General features: G+C 32.4%; 2 protein-coding genes across 13 annotated transcripts; both read right to left on the minus strand.

The window, feature by feature from the left end:
* Positions 1 to 2,744: 2,744 nt before the first annotated feature.
* Positions 2,745 to 9,073, minus strand: LOC123883827 (exosome complex component RRP4 homolog). 7 transcript variants are annotated; one of them, XM_045932760.1, is made up of 9 exons: positions 8,815 to 9,058; positions 7,093 to 7,289; positions 6,154 to 6,355; positions 5,611 to 5,882; positions 5,484 to 5,529; positions 5,308 to 5,397; positions 4,028 to 4,093; positions 3,873 to 3,938; positions 2,745 to 3,592 (listed from the first exon to the last, which is right to left on the minus strand). In XM_045932760.1, exons 4-9 carry the CDS (start codon positions 5,865 to 5,867, stop codon positions 3,134 to 3,136), a joined length of 984 nt encoding a protein of 327 aa, XP_045788716.1. In that variant the 5' UTR covers positions 5,868 to 5,882; positions 6,154 to 6,355; positions 7,093 to 7,289; positions 8,815 to 9,058; the 3' UTR covers positions 2,745 to 3,133. The 7 variants fall into 7 exon arrangements, with proteins under 7 accessions (XP_045788716.1, XP_045788721.1, XP_045788719.1 ...); XM_045932765.1 differs by lacking the exon at positions 7,093 to 7,289 and having other exon boundaries at positions 6,174 to 6,295; positions 8,815 to 9,064; XM_045932763.1 differs by lacking the exon at positions 7,093 to 7,289 and having other exon boundaries at positions 6,174 to 6,355; positions 8,815 to 9,059.
* Positions 9,074 to 12,502: 3,429 nt separating this feature from the next.
* On the minus strand, positions 12,503 to 17,802 carry LOC123883829 (exosome complex component RRP4 homolog). 6 transcript variants are annotated; one of them, XM_045932771.1, is made up of 8 exons: positions 16,853 to 16,979; positions 15,933 to 16,054; positions 15,370 to 15,641; positions 15,243 to 15,288; positions 15,067 to 15,156; positions 13,786 to 13,851; positions 13,631 to 13,696; positions 12,503 to 13,350 (listed from the first exon to the last, which is right to left on the minus strand). In XM_045932771.1, exons 3-8 carry the CDS (start codon positions 15,624 to 15,626, stop codon positions 12,892 to 12,894), a joined length of 984 nt encoding a protein of 327 aa, XP_045788727.1. In that variant the 5' UTR covers positions 15,627 to 15,641; positions 15,933 to 16,054; positions 16,853 to 16,979; the 3' UTR covers positions 12,503 to 12,891. The 6 variants fall into 6 exon arrangements, with proteins under 6 accessions (XP_045788727.1, XP_045788724.1, XP_045788726.1 ...); XM_045932768.1 differs by having other exon boundaries at positions 15,913 to 16,054; XM_045932770.1 differs by having other exon boundaries at positions 15,933 to 16,114.
* Positions 17,803 to 18,655: the final 853 nt, after the last annotated feature.

Consider the following 18,655-nt stretch of genomic DNA (forward strand, 5'->3'; position numbering starts at 1 on the left):
TTGTCGCGTGTGGTTGGTTCTCTAGATATTTGATTCTCCGATTGTTTTCAAATCTGTTGAGATTTGCAGCTGGTTGACCTCTACCGCGTGCGCCGGTGGCGAATGATTTTCCGCGGGTCGTGTTCTTTGATGCTTGGTTCTGGCGGTTTCGAAACTAGTTGGTTCTCTAGATATAGATTTGATTCTCCGATTGTTTTCAAATCTATAGATTTGCAGGAATCTTTGTCTCTGGTTAAGATCTATTGCGCTGGTGACGACGGATTTTCCTCGGTCGTGTCAGTCTTTGCCCTACTGAGTTGTTTATTGGATTCTGATAGGCCAACACTTTTGCTTCGAGATCAGAAATTAGTGTCTAGTGACAACTTTTTGGGTCAGGTTGGTGTTTATTTTCGATGTTCCGCCTATATATGACACATCTGTTTTGTAGTTCTTTTTTATCGGTTTCGTCTTGTGCAGAAACCTGATTAATAATATATTTGCTGTTAAAAAAAACTAAGAAGGCAATAATAATTACAAACAAAATAAAACAAGCAACATGAAGAGAAGAAGTAACACACAATATTGTTTATCCAATTCAATCCAATAATGACCTATTCAGTTCGTTCCAATAATGACCTATTCAGTTCGTTCCAATAATGACTTGCGTTTGTGGGGCAGTAGCCAGTTGTTCCACTATATAAAGAGTTTTGCTACAAAAATTAGTTTTCAATCCTAATTCTACCCTTTTCTGAAATTTCTTCCAGTACCCAAGAGATTCAATGATTTAGACTACACAAGGTAAATACAAAGATAATCTACCCGACCCTAAAAACATACCAAAAGAAAATATATTTTGTTTCTCTCTAAAAACCAACTTGGTGGCAAATCCTAATCTTAGTTTGTTCTCCCTTACTCTCTTATTTTCCAAAGCATATAACAATCTTATTTATAGAAAAATACAAGCCATGAAAATAGAAACAAATTTGTTTTAAAAATAAAACAAAATCTCAATTTATTTTTAAATATATCCAATTTAAAAACAAACTGAATCTCGTTTTGTTTTCAAACATATCGAGTGTTTTCAAACATATCCAGTTTAATAATAAACATAATCTCTGTTTCTTGATTTTCAAGTCAATTTTCACATATACGGTTAAATATATTCACTTGATTATAAATACCAAGGTAGTATCATACTATTTTATTATGTAAAACCACTAAGTTTAGTCTAGTGGTGAGAGATTTGGGTAGTAGGCTATAGGTCCTGAGTACGATCTTCAACTCATTGTAAAAAAAAATACTATTTTTTTTTACACAACAAAAAATACTATTTATTATGTAAATAATGTATTTAGGTTATTAGCATCATATCAATAATATTTATATTTCTTATTATTTTCTCCCATTCTTTCACCTAAATAATCCTGAAGAATAGCATTACCTTTTTTTTCTTTTTTTCATATAAACCCTAGTTAGCCGTCATTAGGATTTTTTTATATTTTGTTCCACCTTTGTGGTTCTTTCTTACTGCCTTTGTTTTTTATTCATATGTTAGCTGACACATGCATCCCACACGCCACTTTTTCATGAATACTTTACCTTTAGCCATTGCTTTTTCCAAATCGATTGTTAGTCTCTCTTGGTCTTGTTTTGGTGGTCTAATAATCCCCGTGAGTGATACTTTAATCTGCGGGTCCTCGTTTATGATACTTTAATCCGCGACATCCCATTTGTGATACTTTAATCCGCGGGGCATCCCGTTTGTGATCCTTTAATCTGCAGGCATCCCGTTTATCATACTTTAATCCACGAGTATGTTTACATAATTTGATATGGATTCATTGCTTCGGCCGTTGCTCTACTACTTTTTTGGTTGCTGCTCTTCGTTGACTATGCTATCAATGGATTTAATTTATTTTCAGGGTTAATTTTGTAACAAGCTTAAAGCTTAGTAAGCTATAACTTGAGGGGGTGTTAGAATAGAAAATATTAGGTCTGTTTCTATGCCCTATAATTAAGGGATTTAATGTAGATTTAAATATATTCACTTGTTATAAATACCAAAGGTAGTATTATACTATTTTATTTCCTAAATAATATATTTAGGTCATTAGCATCATGTATACCTATATAAAGAGGATACAAAAAAATTGGTGTGAATTTTTCATAATACCAACAATAACCTTGATTTTTTTTTTTTTGAGCAGAAAAATTATTTTATTAACAAACTCACCATAACATAAGACATTTTTTTTAGTAGCAAAATTTTTTTATTAACAACCTCACTATAATATAAGACATGCTTTTTTTATTATTTTCTCTCATTCTTTCGCTTAAATACCAGAAATTCAACAAACATAGCTCAACATAGCTTCTGATGGGTCATATTAGGATTAGGACGAGTGATTAGCACATGTTAAGATTTGGTTAAGTAATAGAAAATAAATAGTAGGAAATAAAATGAGGAACCAAATAGACCAGTGAAACCCTTACCAAAAAAAGTAGACCAGTGAAACACAAAATGGCGTAACACAAAAATAGCACACTATAATTCAAACTATAAATTGACATGAGTTATAAAAAAAATATTATTGAAGATTTGACATGAATTAAAATTTGCAAACTATAATTCATGGAATTCACGAACGCTACACTAAAAAAAATTTATGTAAATTTTAAACCACAGGTCTGGTTGGAGATAAATCGCATTTAAACATTCTTGTTGGAACCACTACAATTAAAATAGGTCCATAAAAAATTTGATCTACGTTTGTAAATTATAATGAAAGTATCAATACTAATTCAGTATACTTTTCCAAAAAAAAATACTAATTCAGTATACAAATCGAAGATCCAAAAACAACCCATAAGACTATGCAAACAATACAGACAAGGGCCACAGGTCACTTCGTGTGAATCCTGAAAAGCAAGGTAGCAAAACGGCCAATCGGAAAAACAGTTCACCCAATTTCATTATACCTGCTTTAACATCTCTGCAGGTGCAATAGCTTTAACATAAAAAATAAGTCCATCCAACTTGATTGAAGAAAAACTTGCTACAAATAGAAGGATTCCTTTACTCTTCTTTACCCAATTTGCAGACGAGCAAAGGAATAATAAAACTTGGCTTTTATAATAACCACGATTTCACAATCTACCGCTTCTTTTTATTTGAGCTTCTTCTTTCTGCCTCTTTTTCGGCAACCAGAACACAGAACTCTGAACCAAGCATGTCGTGTATATCAAGATTCATAGAAAGACTTAGATCAATAACTCCCTTGATGATTTCCAAAGTTATAATGAAACCTAAAGTGGACAATACTCTAACAGCATTAGCAGCCCTGCATATGTGTTTTCTTGTCTCCAATGCCGTATAGTTTTTCTCTTGTTCTTCAAGACTCACAGAATTTTTATTGGGAATTAAAACTTGTGGATCAGATTGGCTCACTTGATCTTCTACCATGTCATCTCTGACTTCAACATGTTCCCCAACCCATATGAATCCATTACAGCCAATTATTAAATCAATTCCATACTGCTCCAGATGATGGAAATGTTGTTTCTGTCTCTTCACTAAATAAGGTGTGACTGTAATCAGTTGACCAGTACTAAGCTGCAATACAACTGAAAGCCATTAGTAACAGACGGTAGAATATAATTGAAAATTTGAAACAAATTTTAAGAACCCAAAATGTATTACAAAGTTACAAGCCCTACATAAAATTACTGTAAGCACCATAGTTAGCAAAATTTGTATACACCCCGTCATTCCAGGATGCTTGCATTACATCTCAATCATATATATACAGGTAGCAGTAAGTCATGTAGTTTTGTATTTTTTTAAGCAAACAATGATTTTTTCGGGGAATAAGAAGCAAGTTTTCAAGACTAACCTTTCCATATTTTTGACTTCTTGCTTGAAGATGTAAGCCATCCTGCTGAAAACCACGAACTTCGGCCTTTGGACATGTACATAATTTACGATATTAGTCAACTGTTACTTCCTTCATAAAAGAAAGTAAATTTTAATAAACATGACTGCACTTACACAAATGACATCTGCCTCCTCAAAAATACAGCGCATATTTAGTTCATCCAAAGCTGTCCTTCGCCTCTACCAGTGTAAAGAAAAATTATAAATGAGGGGTATTCAAGCTTAATTGGGAAAGAAATCCAAAAATATGATATGGTACATACAAAAACAAAAAGGAAAGAAACCCAATCGTGTATTCTCAAAACTGAAGGTAATTGTGCACAGTTCCTATTTCTGTGCTTATCAAAACTTACACAGGACTTAACTGCTTGATAAGTGATGACCATAATTGTTTTACAATTACATTTTTACTCCTCACCATCATCTATTACTTTCTTTGAATTTAAACTTAGTATTATTTCTTCCAGAATTGCAGTTTCTTTATGCAAGCATAAAAATCAAATCAAAAGTTGACACACACCAAATACACAATTCAGGTCATAAATAATAATAGGTGTTCAACCAACATATCAGACTATCAGTTTAGACTGCAACAGGAAAAATGGATATCAACCAGTGTTTTGAAAATCAAGAGTCTACACAAGATCGGGAGGGGATTGAAAGATCGTAACTCAAGGATCGTAACACGGACCGTATGATCCTACTGATAGGGAAAAGGTTTACTTATATCGTTGTTAAATAGCAGCCATGGTGGCGCTGTAGCATAGCAGAATTAGAACAATCCGCTATTGTTTCACGATACACTAATTAGTACAAAAAATTGTCAAATAGCAACTATAGCGGCACTATAGCACTATTGCGTAGCGTAATTTGATCAAACCGCTAACATTGGGGAACTTGCCCCTGCAACTAAGAGCTTCCGAAATCTATCCCAAGGCACTGTTCCAATCATCTAACATTGCAGAATTACCCATAATCAATTCACCAAAAATCCAAAATTCATTAGGAACTGCATACACTCATTGCTATTTTATATAAATACTACTAAATACATATCTGCTTTTTGCTCATCCATTCTTCCACTCAACAATAACATTATGCTATGGCAACAATACAGCAAAAAACTCATCAATGATTTCCAATTCTATTACACCCAGTTGTAAAAAATAGTTAAATTCTCATCTGCACACTAATCTGCTTTTCTTGGATTTTTTTTCCTCTTTCATTTTCTGAAACATAATTACCTACCATAAAATTTCTTAGACATTTTTTTATTTAGAAAGACACTAGTTTTCCTCAAAAAAACACGCAAAGAGCCCTAACAATTTTAAAAAAAGAAAACAAAGAACTGTGCTCGCTATACAGGCATATTCATAAAGAGGGTTGCAAAATACCTGTACACCATCAGGCATATTCATAGCAGAAAGCATCAGATAAGCATTTTGACTGTAATTAATATCCAATCTCCAACGTTTCTGAGCAACCTACACAACACAACAAACAATAAGGTTCCTAGAGTGGAAAAACTTCAAATCAAATGCAGAAAATGGTTGACACAATAAAACTGTACCTCAATGACACGCCCAATAACAATGTCACCAACCTCAGGTTTGTACCTAATATTTAGTCACTAGATTCGATTAACAAACAAAAACATAACAAATGAAGAAAGCAAACAAGTTAAGAAGAATGACTACCTTGACCGCAACGTGCGGACATAAACAAGCTTGTTAACACGCTCGACAACACCACAGAGCGTGGCAACGACTTCTCCCTCCAGAACGGCAGTTCCGTGTCCCTTGAGCACGCCGTCTTCATGGTTGACAGGTATAGAATCTGCTATGGTCACCGAAGCATCGGAATTCACCTTAGAAGATAGAGATTCCAGGTGTTCTAGAGCCTTCTGTAGACGGACCTTCTGAGTTTGACTCAACTGTAACTGAATCTCTCTCATCTCTATCTCGTTCTCCTATCAGAAATCAGAAAGTAAAGAATATGATAAGAAAACCTAGATAAACCCTAACCCTAATTCCTAACTACCACTCACGCAATCAGCACAAGTGAAAATGTAAGCAAACACTTTGAAAATAATGAAAATGTGAACAATGTAATAACATTTATGAAACCCTAATACCAAGTATAAGCATGAATATGCGAACAGAAATGGCGTAACGAAGTTGAAATGTAACATTTATCAATCACTGTTAAAACATGATATTAACAGAGCATGAAATTAACACCTGAGATTAGATGCGTGCACCTGAGGACAGTTGCGTGACACGGCGGAGGCAGCGGTTCACTTTAGTTGACGGTGCAACTATGGAGACAATGACTTACGCAATGGTGACGACGGCACGGGAACGAGGTGCTAGGGCGTACCTTCTTCAATTATCCGGCGCAAGGTTAGCGACAGGGTTTATCCTTCATTCTTATTTGTTACTCCTAGATTATTATTTTTAAATTTTTTTGTTAGATTATTTGTTGGATTTTTTTTTTTTAATAAGGGATTTAAAATAACAGACAATTCAATTGATTCAATTAAATTCCCTTCATTTTCAAATTTTATTGTTTGAATAAAGGGATGAAATTGTTTGGATAAATTTTTATTAAGAATATTTAATTAAGCTTGCATCAACTCTTGCAAACCCTAAACCTAACCAAAACTTGCAAATTTACCTTGGACCAAATTTAGGAGAGACTTTGTTTTCTGATTTTTGTTAGTTAGGGGCATTTTAGGTTTTTTGATGTGGTGTCAAATTTTTAGATATGGGTATTTTAGGTTTTTTCAGGGCACATTGGTTTCTTATAGATATATAGATTGTTTTGTATTTTTTTTTTTGTAACTGAAATGTTCAGTGATGAAAATCAGGTAAATTCAATTTAATAAAAATTACTCCCTTGTCTTTCCATTACTCCGTAACAAAAAATTACTATGCAACAAAAAATTGTTTTGTAACAGACATGAATTCATGATACAGGAAGAGCATAATAACGAAACAAATTGAATCCAGTGTTATTTCGATGATTTCCGATGAGGTATAAATCAAGATCTATGGGTGAAAAGGTGAAAAATTGAAAATCGAAAAACCCTAACATACTGGAAATAAGAATGGAAACGCAGAGAAAGAAAAGCGATTAGGAAGAGAGGATTGGAGAGGCGGAGAAGAAGAATAACTGACCTGTGATGACGGATCGGAGTTGAAGATGGAAGAGGATTGAATTGGTGGAAGAGAGTATTTTTAGAGTTGAAGATGGAAGAGTATTTTTTAGTCTATTGTTTCTAGAAGAAGCGGCTACTCCTTCATAACATTTTGGTAGATTGTGTATATTGTACAATGCATCTAAGCGGCTCTCAATTCCTTACATTTAGTGAGAACTGAAAAATCATAGAAGAAAAAAAAAACAAGAGAGATCACTTCAACTGAGTAGTTAAATTAAGTGGCTACCAATTTCAATACCCCAAGTTTCCTAACTGTGTGAAGCTAGTCAAGGCATTTTAGTTTCATTTGGAGGAGAAGATATCAATGCCTTATTGTTACAAACCTTAACCATATAAACTATGCAGTTCCAATGAGAAAGCTGAAAATCCCAATAATCTATCTTATACTCTCTAAGAAGAAAAAGCTGGTTCAGATAGATAACTATAATCAACGAAATATTTTTACATTAAGGACATACATGTGATGTTATTGAAAATGGCGTTGAATCAAAATCTGAACAATCATCACTTAACAAAGCATTGGATTGGATTGAAGAAAGGAAACTAACTATGAGTAATGTTCTGTTCAACCTATGTTCACAATGGCGCACCACTTCACCGCACAATCACTGAATTGCGTTGCGATGTGCTGTGGTTTGGTGCTCCGGTACGACTCATTCCTACGAAAATAAAAGATGTGTATAAGAATGGAAAGCCTGTTTCTGACGACTTTCTCTCGTGGTGGCTGAAGATGAACACCTTCCGGCGGGCAGTTGCAGTTGAATTGAACGTGACTTCAATACAAGTTGTTGTTTCTGATACAACAAGGCCAAAGTGGCTACGGCAACAACAGAGTTAAAAAATTTAGGGCTTGGTTTTTTCTTTTTAATTTGAGTTAAATAAATTTCTAGTAATAAAAATATAGTAAATTTTGATTTTGATTTTAGTTCCTGCAAATAGAAATAGGATTTTTCATCCTCCTATGGTGAACACTCCGGTACACATATTATGTGGATATGTACCGGTACTAATGTAAATCCAGAAACTAATGTAAATCCATACATATAAAACCATACATAGTTAAAAACACAGAAACTAATGTAAATCCATACATATAAAACCTTCTGCATATAAACCAATGTAAATCCATACATACTAACCTGCTACCATATTTTTTTTTTGCAAATTAAAAACTAAAAACTTGCTACTAAACTCCAATTTCATCCACAAAATACTTGTCTATTAAAAACACAATTTTTCTACTAAATACTAAAATCTTTTTTTTTATACAGTAACTACTAAAATCATATCTATTACAAGATGAGTTGACTTTCCACCAAAATAACAATCACATAACCCTCATTTGTGAACACATTGAGCATTTTCATACACTTTGCATCAAAATAACAATCATTGATATTCAGCAAAACAATTTGAAATCACACAGAAAACCCAAATTTAAAATCACAGACAAAACCCAAGTTTGATGTTCAGCAATATTGGTGATACTTGCTCAAATTTGAAACCACACACAAAACTGATCAAAGATTCAAAACCAGTAATGAAGAAATTCTGTCATGAATGAAAATGGAAGTTTCACATCACAAAAATGCAGCAAAATAACATCACAAAATCGCAGTTAAAGATTTTGTTAAAGTCAGAGCAGAGAGATAGAGAACGAAACTGAGAGAGATATTCTTACTTGTTTAGGTCGAAGTTGAGAGAGAGAGAGGACGCGAGAGAGAAGTTATATTGATACACCAAAACAGTGAGATGCTGCGACGGAGAGACACCAGAACGACGACAAGACGGTGGGTGGAGCAGATGGGATGAAGAAAGTCGCCGCTAGAATTGCCGGAGAGGGGCGGTGGCGCCGATAGGTAAAGGAAAGGAAGCTAAGCTGAGTGATGGGAGGAAGAAGTTCTGCGTTCCTATTTTATTTTTAATTTTTATTCTTAAAACAAATGCTTAATTATACCTATTAAATTATAGTCATTTGATCTTTTTAATACACATGTCACTCATCTACAAACAGGAAAGGAATAAAATGAGTCTCCCTAAAAGGAGCAAAGTTGCACTCTTTAGTTTTGGGGTTTTAGGGTGTGTTTGTGAAGAAATCAAAAAAAAAACTAGTTTTTAGCTTTTGTCTTATGGCTTATAAGCTAAAAGACCTGTTTGGTAACCGTCATTTCATAAAGAGTTTTAGTTTATTTTACTGACTTATAACTTCTTTTTCAGAAGCTATTTCAAGTAGATTCTGAGCTTATAGTTTCTAGCTTTTCATTTTTTCTTCCTCTTTTACCTTTATTATTTTAACTAAAATCCATATTTACCCTTTATAATTTATTATTATTATAATTTAAAATAAAATAAATAAATGCATGTTTTAATGTTGTTTCTTTTACAATCACATGTATATAGTATGTTTTAATGTTGTCTTATTATCTATTTTCAAATATGAATGTTAAAGCATATTATTTTTTTTTATCAATTGATAGGTATATACCTTACTATAATTTTTTTAAAACAACGCACCTTACTATAATTAACTACTAGGGATAAACCCGTGCGTTGCACGGGTTTGATTAAAATATAAAATTAAAATATTTTTATAAATAAAAAATAATAATTGCGATAACTATAATCACATATAGTTAAATAATAGATATTATTTTAAAATATGATTATATTCAATATTAGTATATGAGTAAAAAAAAAAAGTTGTTTAGAAATATTAGATTTTTTATTAATTTATATCGTAGTTTGTTTACATTTTAATGTAATAGATCTCTTATAATATTTCATAAGTTTGAAAGGATGTATCATTTTTTATTTTATTAGTGTAATAATATAAGATTTTAGTTTTCTTTATATGAGTTGCAATTTTATAGTCAAATGTCACTTTGTTTTTTATTTTTGATGTATCCCTTATTTTATTATTTTCAATAAGAGTTGGAGGCATACCTAATTATACTTGTAGACAATATTGCTCATGAGAAATGTTAAAAAAAGTTTTGATTATAGAATATGATTCATATATGGTGGCTTTGACTATTTGTTCCACGTGTTCTCATTTTTTGAAAATTATGTATCAAATAGCATATTTTGCTTACTACGTTCTATGCAATTTAAGGTTCCAAATAGCTTATCTACTTACTCATCTCTCGTTTTCTTGGAGTTTATTCTCACTTATTCACTTGGTGAAATTTTATTCCAACTTTATTAGTCCCAATTGTTTATCCAATTCAATCCAATAATGACCTATTCAGTTCGTTCCAATAATGACTTGCGTTTGTGGGGCAGTAGCCGGTTGTTCCACTATATAAAGAGTTTTGCTACAAAAATTAGTTTTCAATCCTAATTCTACCCTTTTCTGAAATTTCTTCCAGTACCCAAGAGATTCAATGATTTAGACTACACAAGGTAAATACAAAGATAATCTACCCGACCCTAAAAACATACCAAAAGAAAATATATTTTGTTTCTCTCTAAAAACCAACTTGGTGGCAAATCCTAATCTTAGTTTGTTCTCCCTTACTCTCTTATTTTCCAAAGCATATAACAATCTTATTTATAGAAAAATACAAGCCATGAAAATAGAAACAAATTTGTTTTAAAAATAAAACAAAATCTCAATTTATTTTTAAATATATCCAATTTAAAAACAAACTGAATCTCGTTTTGTTTTCAAACATATCGAGTGTTTTCAAACATATCCAGTTTAATAATAAACATAATCTCTGTTTCTTGATTTTCAAGTCAATTTTCACATATACGGTTAAATATATTCACTTGATTATAAATACCAAGGTAGTATCATACTATTTTATTATGTAAAACCACTAAGTTTAGTCTAGTGGTGAGAGATTTGGGTAGTAGGCTATAGGTCCTGAGTACGATCTTCAACTCATTGTAAAAAAAAATACTATTTTTTTTTACACAACAAAAAATACTATTTATTATGTAAATAATGTATTTAGGTTATTAGCATCATATCAATAATATTTATATTTCTTATTATTTTCTCCCATTCTTTCACCTAAATAATCCTGAAGAATAGCATTACCTTTTTTTTCTTTTTTTCATATAAACCCTAGTTAGCCGTCATTAGGATTTTTTTATATTTTGTTCCACCTTTGTGGTTCTTTCTTACTGCCTTTGTTTTTTATTCATATGTTAGCTGACACATGCATCCCACACGCCACTTTTTCATGAATACTTTACCTTTAGCCATTGCTTTTTCCAAATCGATTGTTAGTCTCTCTTGGTCTTGTTTTGGTGGTCTAATAATCCCCGTGAGTGATACTTTAATCTGCGGGTCCTCGTTTATGATACTTTAATCCGCGACATCCCATTTGTGATACTTTAATCCGCGGGGCATCCCGTTTGTGATCCTTTAATCTGCAGGCATCCCGTTTATCATACTTTAATCCACGAGTATGTTTACATAATTTGATATGGATTCATTGCTTCGGCCGTTGCTCTACTACTTTTTTGGTTGCTGCTCTTCGTTGACTATGCTATCAATGGATTTAATTTATTTTCAGGGTTAATTTTGTAACAAGCTTAAAGCTTAGTAAGCTATAACTTGAGGGGGTGTTAGAATAGAAAATATTAGGTCTGTTTCTATGCCCTATAATTAAGGGATTTAATGTAGATTTAAATATATTCACTTGTTATAAATACCAAAGGTAGTATTATACTATTTTATTTCCTAAATAATATATTTAGGTCATTAGCATCATGTATACCTATATAAAGAGGATACAAAAAAATTGGTGTGAATTTTTCATAATACCAACAATAACCTTGATTTTTTTTTTTTTGAGCAGAAAAATTATTTTATTAACAAACTCACCATAACATAAGACATTTTTTTTAGTAGCAAAATTTTTTTATTAACAACCTCACTATAATATAAGACATGCTTTTTTTATTATTTTCTCTCCTTCTTTCGCTTAAATACCAGAAATTCAACAAACATAGCTCAACATAGCTTCTGATGGGTCATATTAGGATTAGGACGAGTGATTAGCACATGTTAAGATTTGGTTAAGTAATAGAAAATAAATAGTAGGAAATAAAATGAGGAACCAAATAGACCAGTGAAACCCTTACCAAAAAAAGTAGACCAGTGAAACACAAAATGGCGTAACACAAAAATAGCACACTATAATTCAAACTATAAATTGACATGAGTTATAAAAAAAATATTATTGAAGATTTGACATGAATTAAAATTTGCAAACTATAATTCATGGAATTCACGAACGCTACACTAAAAAAAATTTATGTAAATTTTAAACCACAGGTCTGGTTGGAGATAAATCGCATTTAAACATTCTTGTTGGAACCACTACAATTAAAATAGGTCCATAAAAAATTTGATCTACGTTTGTAAATTATAATGAAAGTATCAATACTAATTCAGTATACTTTTCCAAAAAAAAATACTAATTCAGTATACAAATCGAAGATCCAAAAACAACCCATAAGACTATGCAAACAATACAGACAAGGGCCACAGGTCACTTCGTGTGAATCCTGAAAAGCAAGGTAGCAAAACGGCCAATCGGAAAAACAGTTCACCCAATTTCATTATACCTGCTTTAACATCTCTGCAGGTGCAATAGCTTTAACATAAAAAATAAGTCCATCCAACTTGATTGAAGAAAAACTTGCTACAAATAGAAGGATTCCTTTACTCTTCTTTACCCAATTTGCAGACGAGCAAAGGAATAATAAAACTTGGCTTTTATAATAACCACGATTTCACAATCTACCGCTTCTTTTTATTTGAGCTTCTTCTTTCTGCCTCTTTTTCGGCAACCAGAACACAGAACTCTGAACCAAGCATGTCGTGTATATCAAGATTCATAGAAAGACTTAGATCAATAACTCCCTTGATGATTTCCAAAGTTATAATGAAACCTAAAGTGGACAATACTCTAACAGCATTAGCAGCCCTGCATATGTGTTTTCTTGTCTCCAATGCCGTATAGTTTTTCTCTTGTTCTTCAAGACTCACAGAATTTTTATTGGGAATTAAAACTTGTGGATCAGATTGGCTCACTTGATCTTCTACCATGTCATCTCTGACTTCAACATGTTCCCCAACCCATATGAATCCATTACAGCCAATTATTAAATCAATTCCATACTGCTCCAGATGATGGAAATGTTGTTTCTGTCTCTTCACTAAATAAGGTGTGACTGTAATCAGTTGACCAGTACTAAGCTGCAATACAACTGAAAGCCATTAGTAACAGACGGTAGAATATAATTGAAAATTTGAAACAAATTTTAAGAACCCAAAATGTATTACAAAGTTACAAGCCCTACATAAAATTACTGTAAGCACCATAGTTAGCAAAATTTGTATACACCCCGTCATTCCAGGATGCTTGCATTACATCTCAATCATATATATACAGGTAGCAGTAAGTCATGTAGTTTTGTATTTTTTTAAGCAAACAATGATTTTTTCGGGGAATAAGAAGCAAGTTTTCAAGACTAACCTTTCCATATTTTTGACTTCTTGCTTGAAGATGTAAGCCATCCTGCTGAAAACCACGAACTTCGGCCTTTGGACATGTACATAATTTACGATATTAGTCAACTGTTACTTCCTTCATAAAAGAAAGTAAATTTTAATAAACATGACTGCACTTACACAAATGACATCTGCCTCCTCAAAAATACAGCGCATATTTAGTTCATCCAAAGCTGTCCTTCGCCTCTACCAGTGTAAAGAAAAATTATAAATGAGGGGTATTCAAGCTTAATTGGGAAAGAAATCCAAAAATATGATATGGTACATACAAAAACAAAAAGGAAAGAAACCCAATCGTGTATTCTCAAAACTGAAGGTAATTGTGCACAGTTCCTATTTCTGTGCTTATCAAAACTTACACAGGACTTAACTGCTTGATAAGTGATGACCATAATTGTTTTACAATTACATTTTTACTCCTCACCATCATCTATTACTTTCTTTGAATTTAAACTTAGTATTATTTCTTCCAGAATTGCAGTTTCTTTATGCAAGCATAAAAATCAAATCAAAAGTTGACACACACCAAATACACAATTCAGGTCATAAATAATAATAGGTGTTCAACCAACATATCAGACTATCAGTTTAGACTGCAACAGGAAAAATGGATATCAACCAGTGTTTTGAAAATCAAGAGTCTACACAAGATCGGGAGGGGATTGAAAGATCGTAACTCAAGGATCGTAACACGGACCGTATGATCCTACTGATAGGGAAAAGGTTTACTTATATCGTTGTTAAATAGCAGCCATGGTGGCGCTGTAGCATAGCAGAATTAGAACAATCCGCTATTGTTTCACGATACACTAATTAGTACAAAAAATTGTCAAATAGCAACTATAGCGGCACTATAGCACTATTGCGTAGCGTAATTTGATCAAACCGCTAACATTGGGGAACTTGCCCCTGCAACTAAGAGCTTCCGAAATCTATCCCAAGGCACTGTTCCAATCATCTAACATTGCAGAATTACCCATAATCAATTCACCAAAAATCCAAAATTCATTAGGAACTGCATACACTCATTGCTATTTTATATAAATACTACTAAATACATATCTGCTTTTTGCTCATCCATTCTTCCACTCAACAATAACATTATGCTATGGCAACAATACAGCAAAAAACTCATCAATGATTTCCAATTCTATTACACCCAGTTGTAAAAAATAGTTAAATTCTCATCTGCACACTAATCTGCTTTTCTTGGATTTTTTTTCCTCTTTCATTTTCTGAAACATAATTACCTACCATAAAATTTCTTAGACATTTTTTTATTTAGAAAGACACTAGTTTTCCTCAAAAAAAACACGCAAAGAGCCCTAACAATTTTAAAAAAAGAAAACAAAGAACTGTGCTCGCTATACAGGCATATTCATAAAGAGGGTTGCAAAATACCTGTACACCATCAGGCATATTCATAGCAGAAAGCATCAGATAAGCATTTTGACTGTAATTAATATCCAATCTCCAACGTTTCTGAGCAACCTACACAACACAACAAACAATAAGGTTCCTAGAGTGGAAAAACTTCAAATCAAATGCAGAAAATGGTTGACACAATAAAACTGTACCTCAATGACACGCCCAATAACAATGTCACCAACCTCAGGTTTGTACCTAATATTTAGTCACTAGATTCGATTAACAAACAAAAACATAACAAATGAAGAAAGCAAACAAGTTAAGAAGAATGACTACCTTGACCGCAACGTGCGGACATAAACAAGCTTGTTAACACGCTCGACAACACCACAGAGCGTGGCAACGACTTCTCCCTCCAGAACGGCAGTTCCGTGTCCCTTGAGCACGCCGTCTTCATGGTTGACAGGTATAGAATCTGCTATGGTCACCGAAGCATCGGAATTCACCTTAGAAGATAGAGATTCCAGGTGTTCTAGAGCCTTCTGTAGACGGACCTTCTGAGTTTGACTCAACTGTAACTGAATCTCTCTCATCTCTATCTCGTTCTCCTATCAGAAATCAGAAAGTAAAGAATATGATAAGAAAACCTAGATAAACCCTAACCCTAATTCCTAACTACCACTCACGCAATCAGCACAAGTGAAAATGTAAGCAAACACTTTGAAAATAATGAAAATGTGAACAATGTAATAACATTTATGAAACCCTAATACCAAGTATAAGCATGAATATGCGAACAGAAATGGCGTAACGAAGTTGAAATGTAACATTTATCAATCACTGTTAAAACATGATATTAACAGAGCATGAAATTAACACCTGAGATTAGATGCGTGCACCTGAGGACAGTTGCGTGACACGGCGGAGGCAGCGGTTCACTTTAGTTGACGGTGCAACTATGGAGACAATGACTTACGCAATGGTGACGACGGCACGGGAACGAGGTGCTAGGGCGTACCTTCTTCAATTATCCGGCGCAAGGTTAGCGACAGGGTTTATCCTTCATTCTTATTTGTTACTCCTAGATTATTATTTTTAAATTTTTTTGTTAGATTATTTGTTGGATTTTTTTTTTTTAATAAGGGATTTAAAATAACAGACAATTCAATTGATTCAATTAAATTCCCTTCATTTTCAAATTTTATTGTTTGAATAAAGGGATGAAATTGTTTGGATAAATTTTTATTAAGAATATTTAATTAAGCTTGCATCAACTCTTGCAAACCCTAAACCTAACCAAAACTTGCAAATTTACCTTGGACCAAATTTAGGAGAGACTTTGTTTTCTGATTTTTGTTAGTTAGGGGCATTTTAGGTTTTTTGATGTGGTGTCAAATTTTTAGATATGGGTATTTTAGGTTTTTTCAGGGCACATTGGTTTCTTATAGATATATAGATTGTTTTGTATTTTTTTTTTTTGTAACTGAAATGTTCAGTGATGAAAATCAGGTAAATTCAATTTAATAAAAATTACTCCCTTGTCTTTCCATTACTCCGTAACAAAAAATTACTATGCAACAAAAAATTGTTTTGTAACAGACATGAATTCATGATACAGGAAGAGCATAATAACGAAACAAATTGAATCCAGTGTTATTTCGATGATTTCCGATGAGGTATAAATCAAGATCTATGGGTGAAAAGGTGAAAAATTGAAAATCGAAAAACCCTAACATACTGGAAATAAGAATGGAAACGCAGAGAAAGAAAAGCGATTAGGAAGAGAGGATTGGAGAGGCGGAGAAGAAGAAGAACTGACCTGTGATGACGGATCGGAGTTGAAGATGGAAGAGGATTGAATTGGTGGAAGAGAGGAGGGAAGTAGGGAACTGACGGAAGAGGATTAGTAAGCCAAAATAATATGATAATTATGATAATTAATTACGGTGATGTGGCGTGATTCAATGAATATAAGTTGGCATCTCTATTTTTTTTTTTTTTCTGTTCTTGCACTATCATAATTCATAAATAATATAAGTTGTTCTACCAAAAAAATAAAATAATATAAGTTGTGATGTGGCGTGATTCAATTGGTTGTGAATTGCTGACGTGGATTAGGGTTGCCATGGATAGTTGGAGAACTATCTAGCAATTAGATATATAGATATATAGATATAGATTGTATGTACAGAACTTATATACAAATTGATAATTATAATCTCATCCAAAACATACAATAAACATATGCCTGAAAGCAAAATGCAAAAACCATATGAAATTATGCATTTACAACACTGAAAATACAAATTGATCATTATAATTGCTTAAAATAAAAAACCGATGAAATCACAAAATGCAAAATCAACCCAGAGAAATTGACAACACACAAAAATGAGATAAATCGGAAAAGGGAGAGTAGAATTTACCAGAGATAGATCAAGTTTGGAGAGAGTAAGGAAGATTGTAGATCCGTAGATTAGGTGATTTTAGAAGTTGAACTGATCTGGTATTTTGGATTTTGAAAAAAGTGGATCAAAATTTAGCCTTAGAAGAAGGAGAAAGCAAAGTTGAGTTACATAAATCAAAAAAGAAAGCTGGAAAAGATAAAATTTATTTTTGGTTGTCTTTCAAATAAACTGTTTTCATAATATTTTGATGCTAACAAAGAAATAATAAAGAAAGGGAGAACAAATGGAAGAAAGTAGGAAAAAAGAGAAAGAAAGAGGCCACACTAGAACGAGAAACCATGTTATTTCCTTCAAAAAATTTAGGGTTTCTTAACAAAATTATAGGTATATAGGGCCTTCATTATAGTCAACCCGTTTTGTTTCCATGTTTGGGCCAATGACATTGAATTTTTTTTGACACATGACCAATGACTTTGATAAATAATAAATAGTAATAAATTATAATAATTGATAGTTTCTATATTGAATAGACAAATATATATTATAATAAATATTAAATTTTAATGTTCTTAAAAAATCAAGATTTTTTTAGAGACCGAGTCTTCTGGTTCAACTTAGTTCAATAGCTATATAGTTTTCTTATTGAGACCGGTTTATTCAATCGGTTTATCCGGTTTAATCATGCGGTTCGACAAAATCTTTTATTTTAACAAAATCTTTTGCTTTTTGATAATGAAAAACCAATTTATACCAAGTTATTATTTTATTTTTCTGAAAATGAAAATATACTAATTGCTTATATTATTTAGTAATTGTTGTATTATATAGGAAGTGGAAATTGAATCATCGGTCTTATCATTATATTTTACTAGAATTAGCATTCATACAACTCTGGTCTATACTCCGTTTATCGATGTATGTTAACCCTGCATTAGCATTAGAAATGATGTAAAAGCTTACATCAAAAGGATCAGCAGCCTTTTTTATAACAGTGTCAATGAAGTGTTTGTAATTATATATTGAGTTTCAAAACTTTAGTATAACAATTCTCCTTAGATTAAGTGGCAATCTTTGACCATGTTTAGGGTGTGCAATCGCACATGCAAGTGTGCAAAGAATATTAAGAATCAAATAACTTTTTTTTAAAAAAATGGTCAATATTAATACGCTAATTGTTAATTCAATATTAAAATATGCTAATTGTTAATTGGTAG

This window comes from Trifolium pratense, linkage group LG5 (assembly GCF_020283565.1).
Source record: "Trifolium pratense cultivar HEN17-A07 linkage group LG5, ARS_RC_1.1, whole genome shotgun sequence".
NCBI classification, from domain to species: domain Eukaryota; kingdom Viridiplantae; phylum Streptophyta; class Magnoliopsida; order Fabales; family Fabaceae; genus Trifolium; species Trifolium pratense.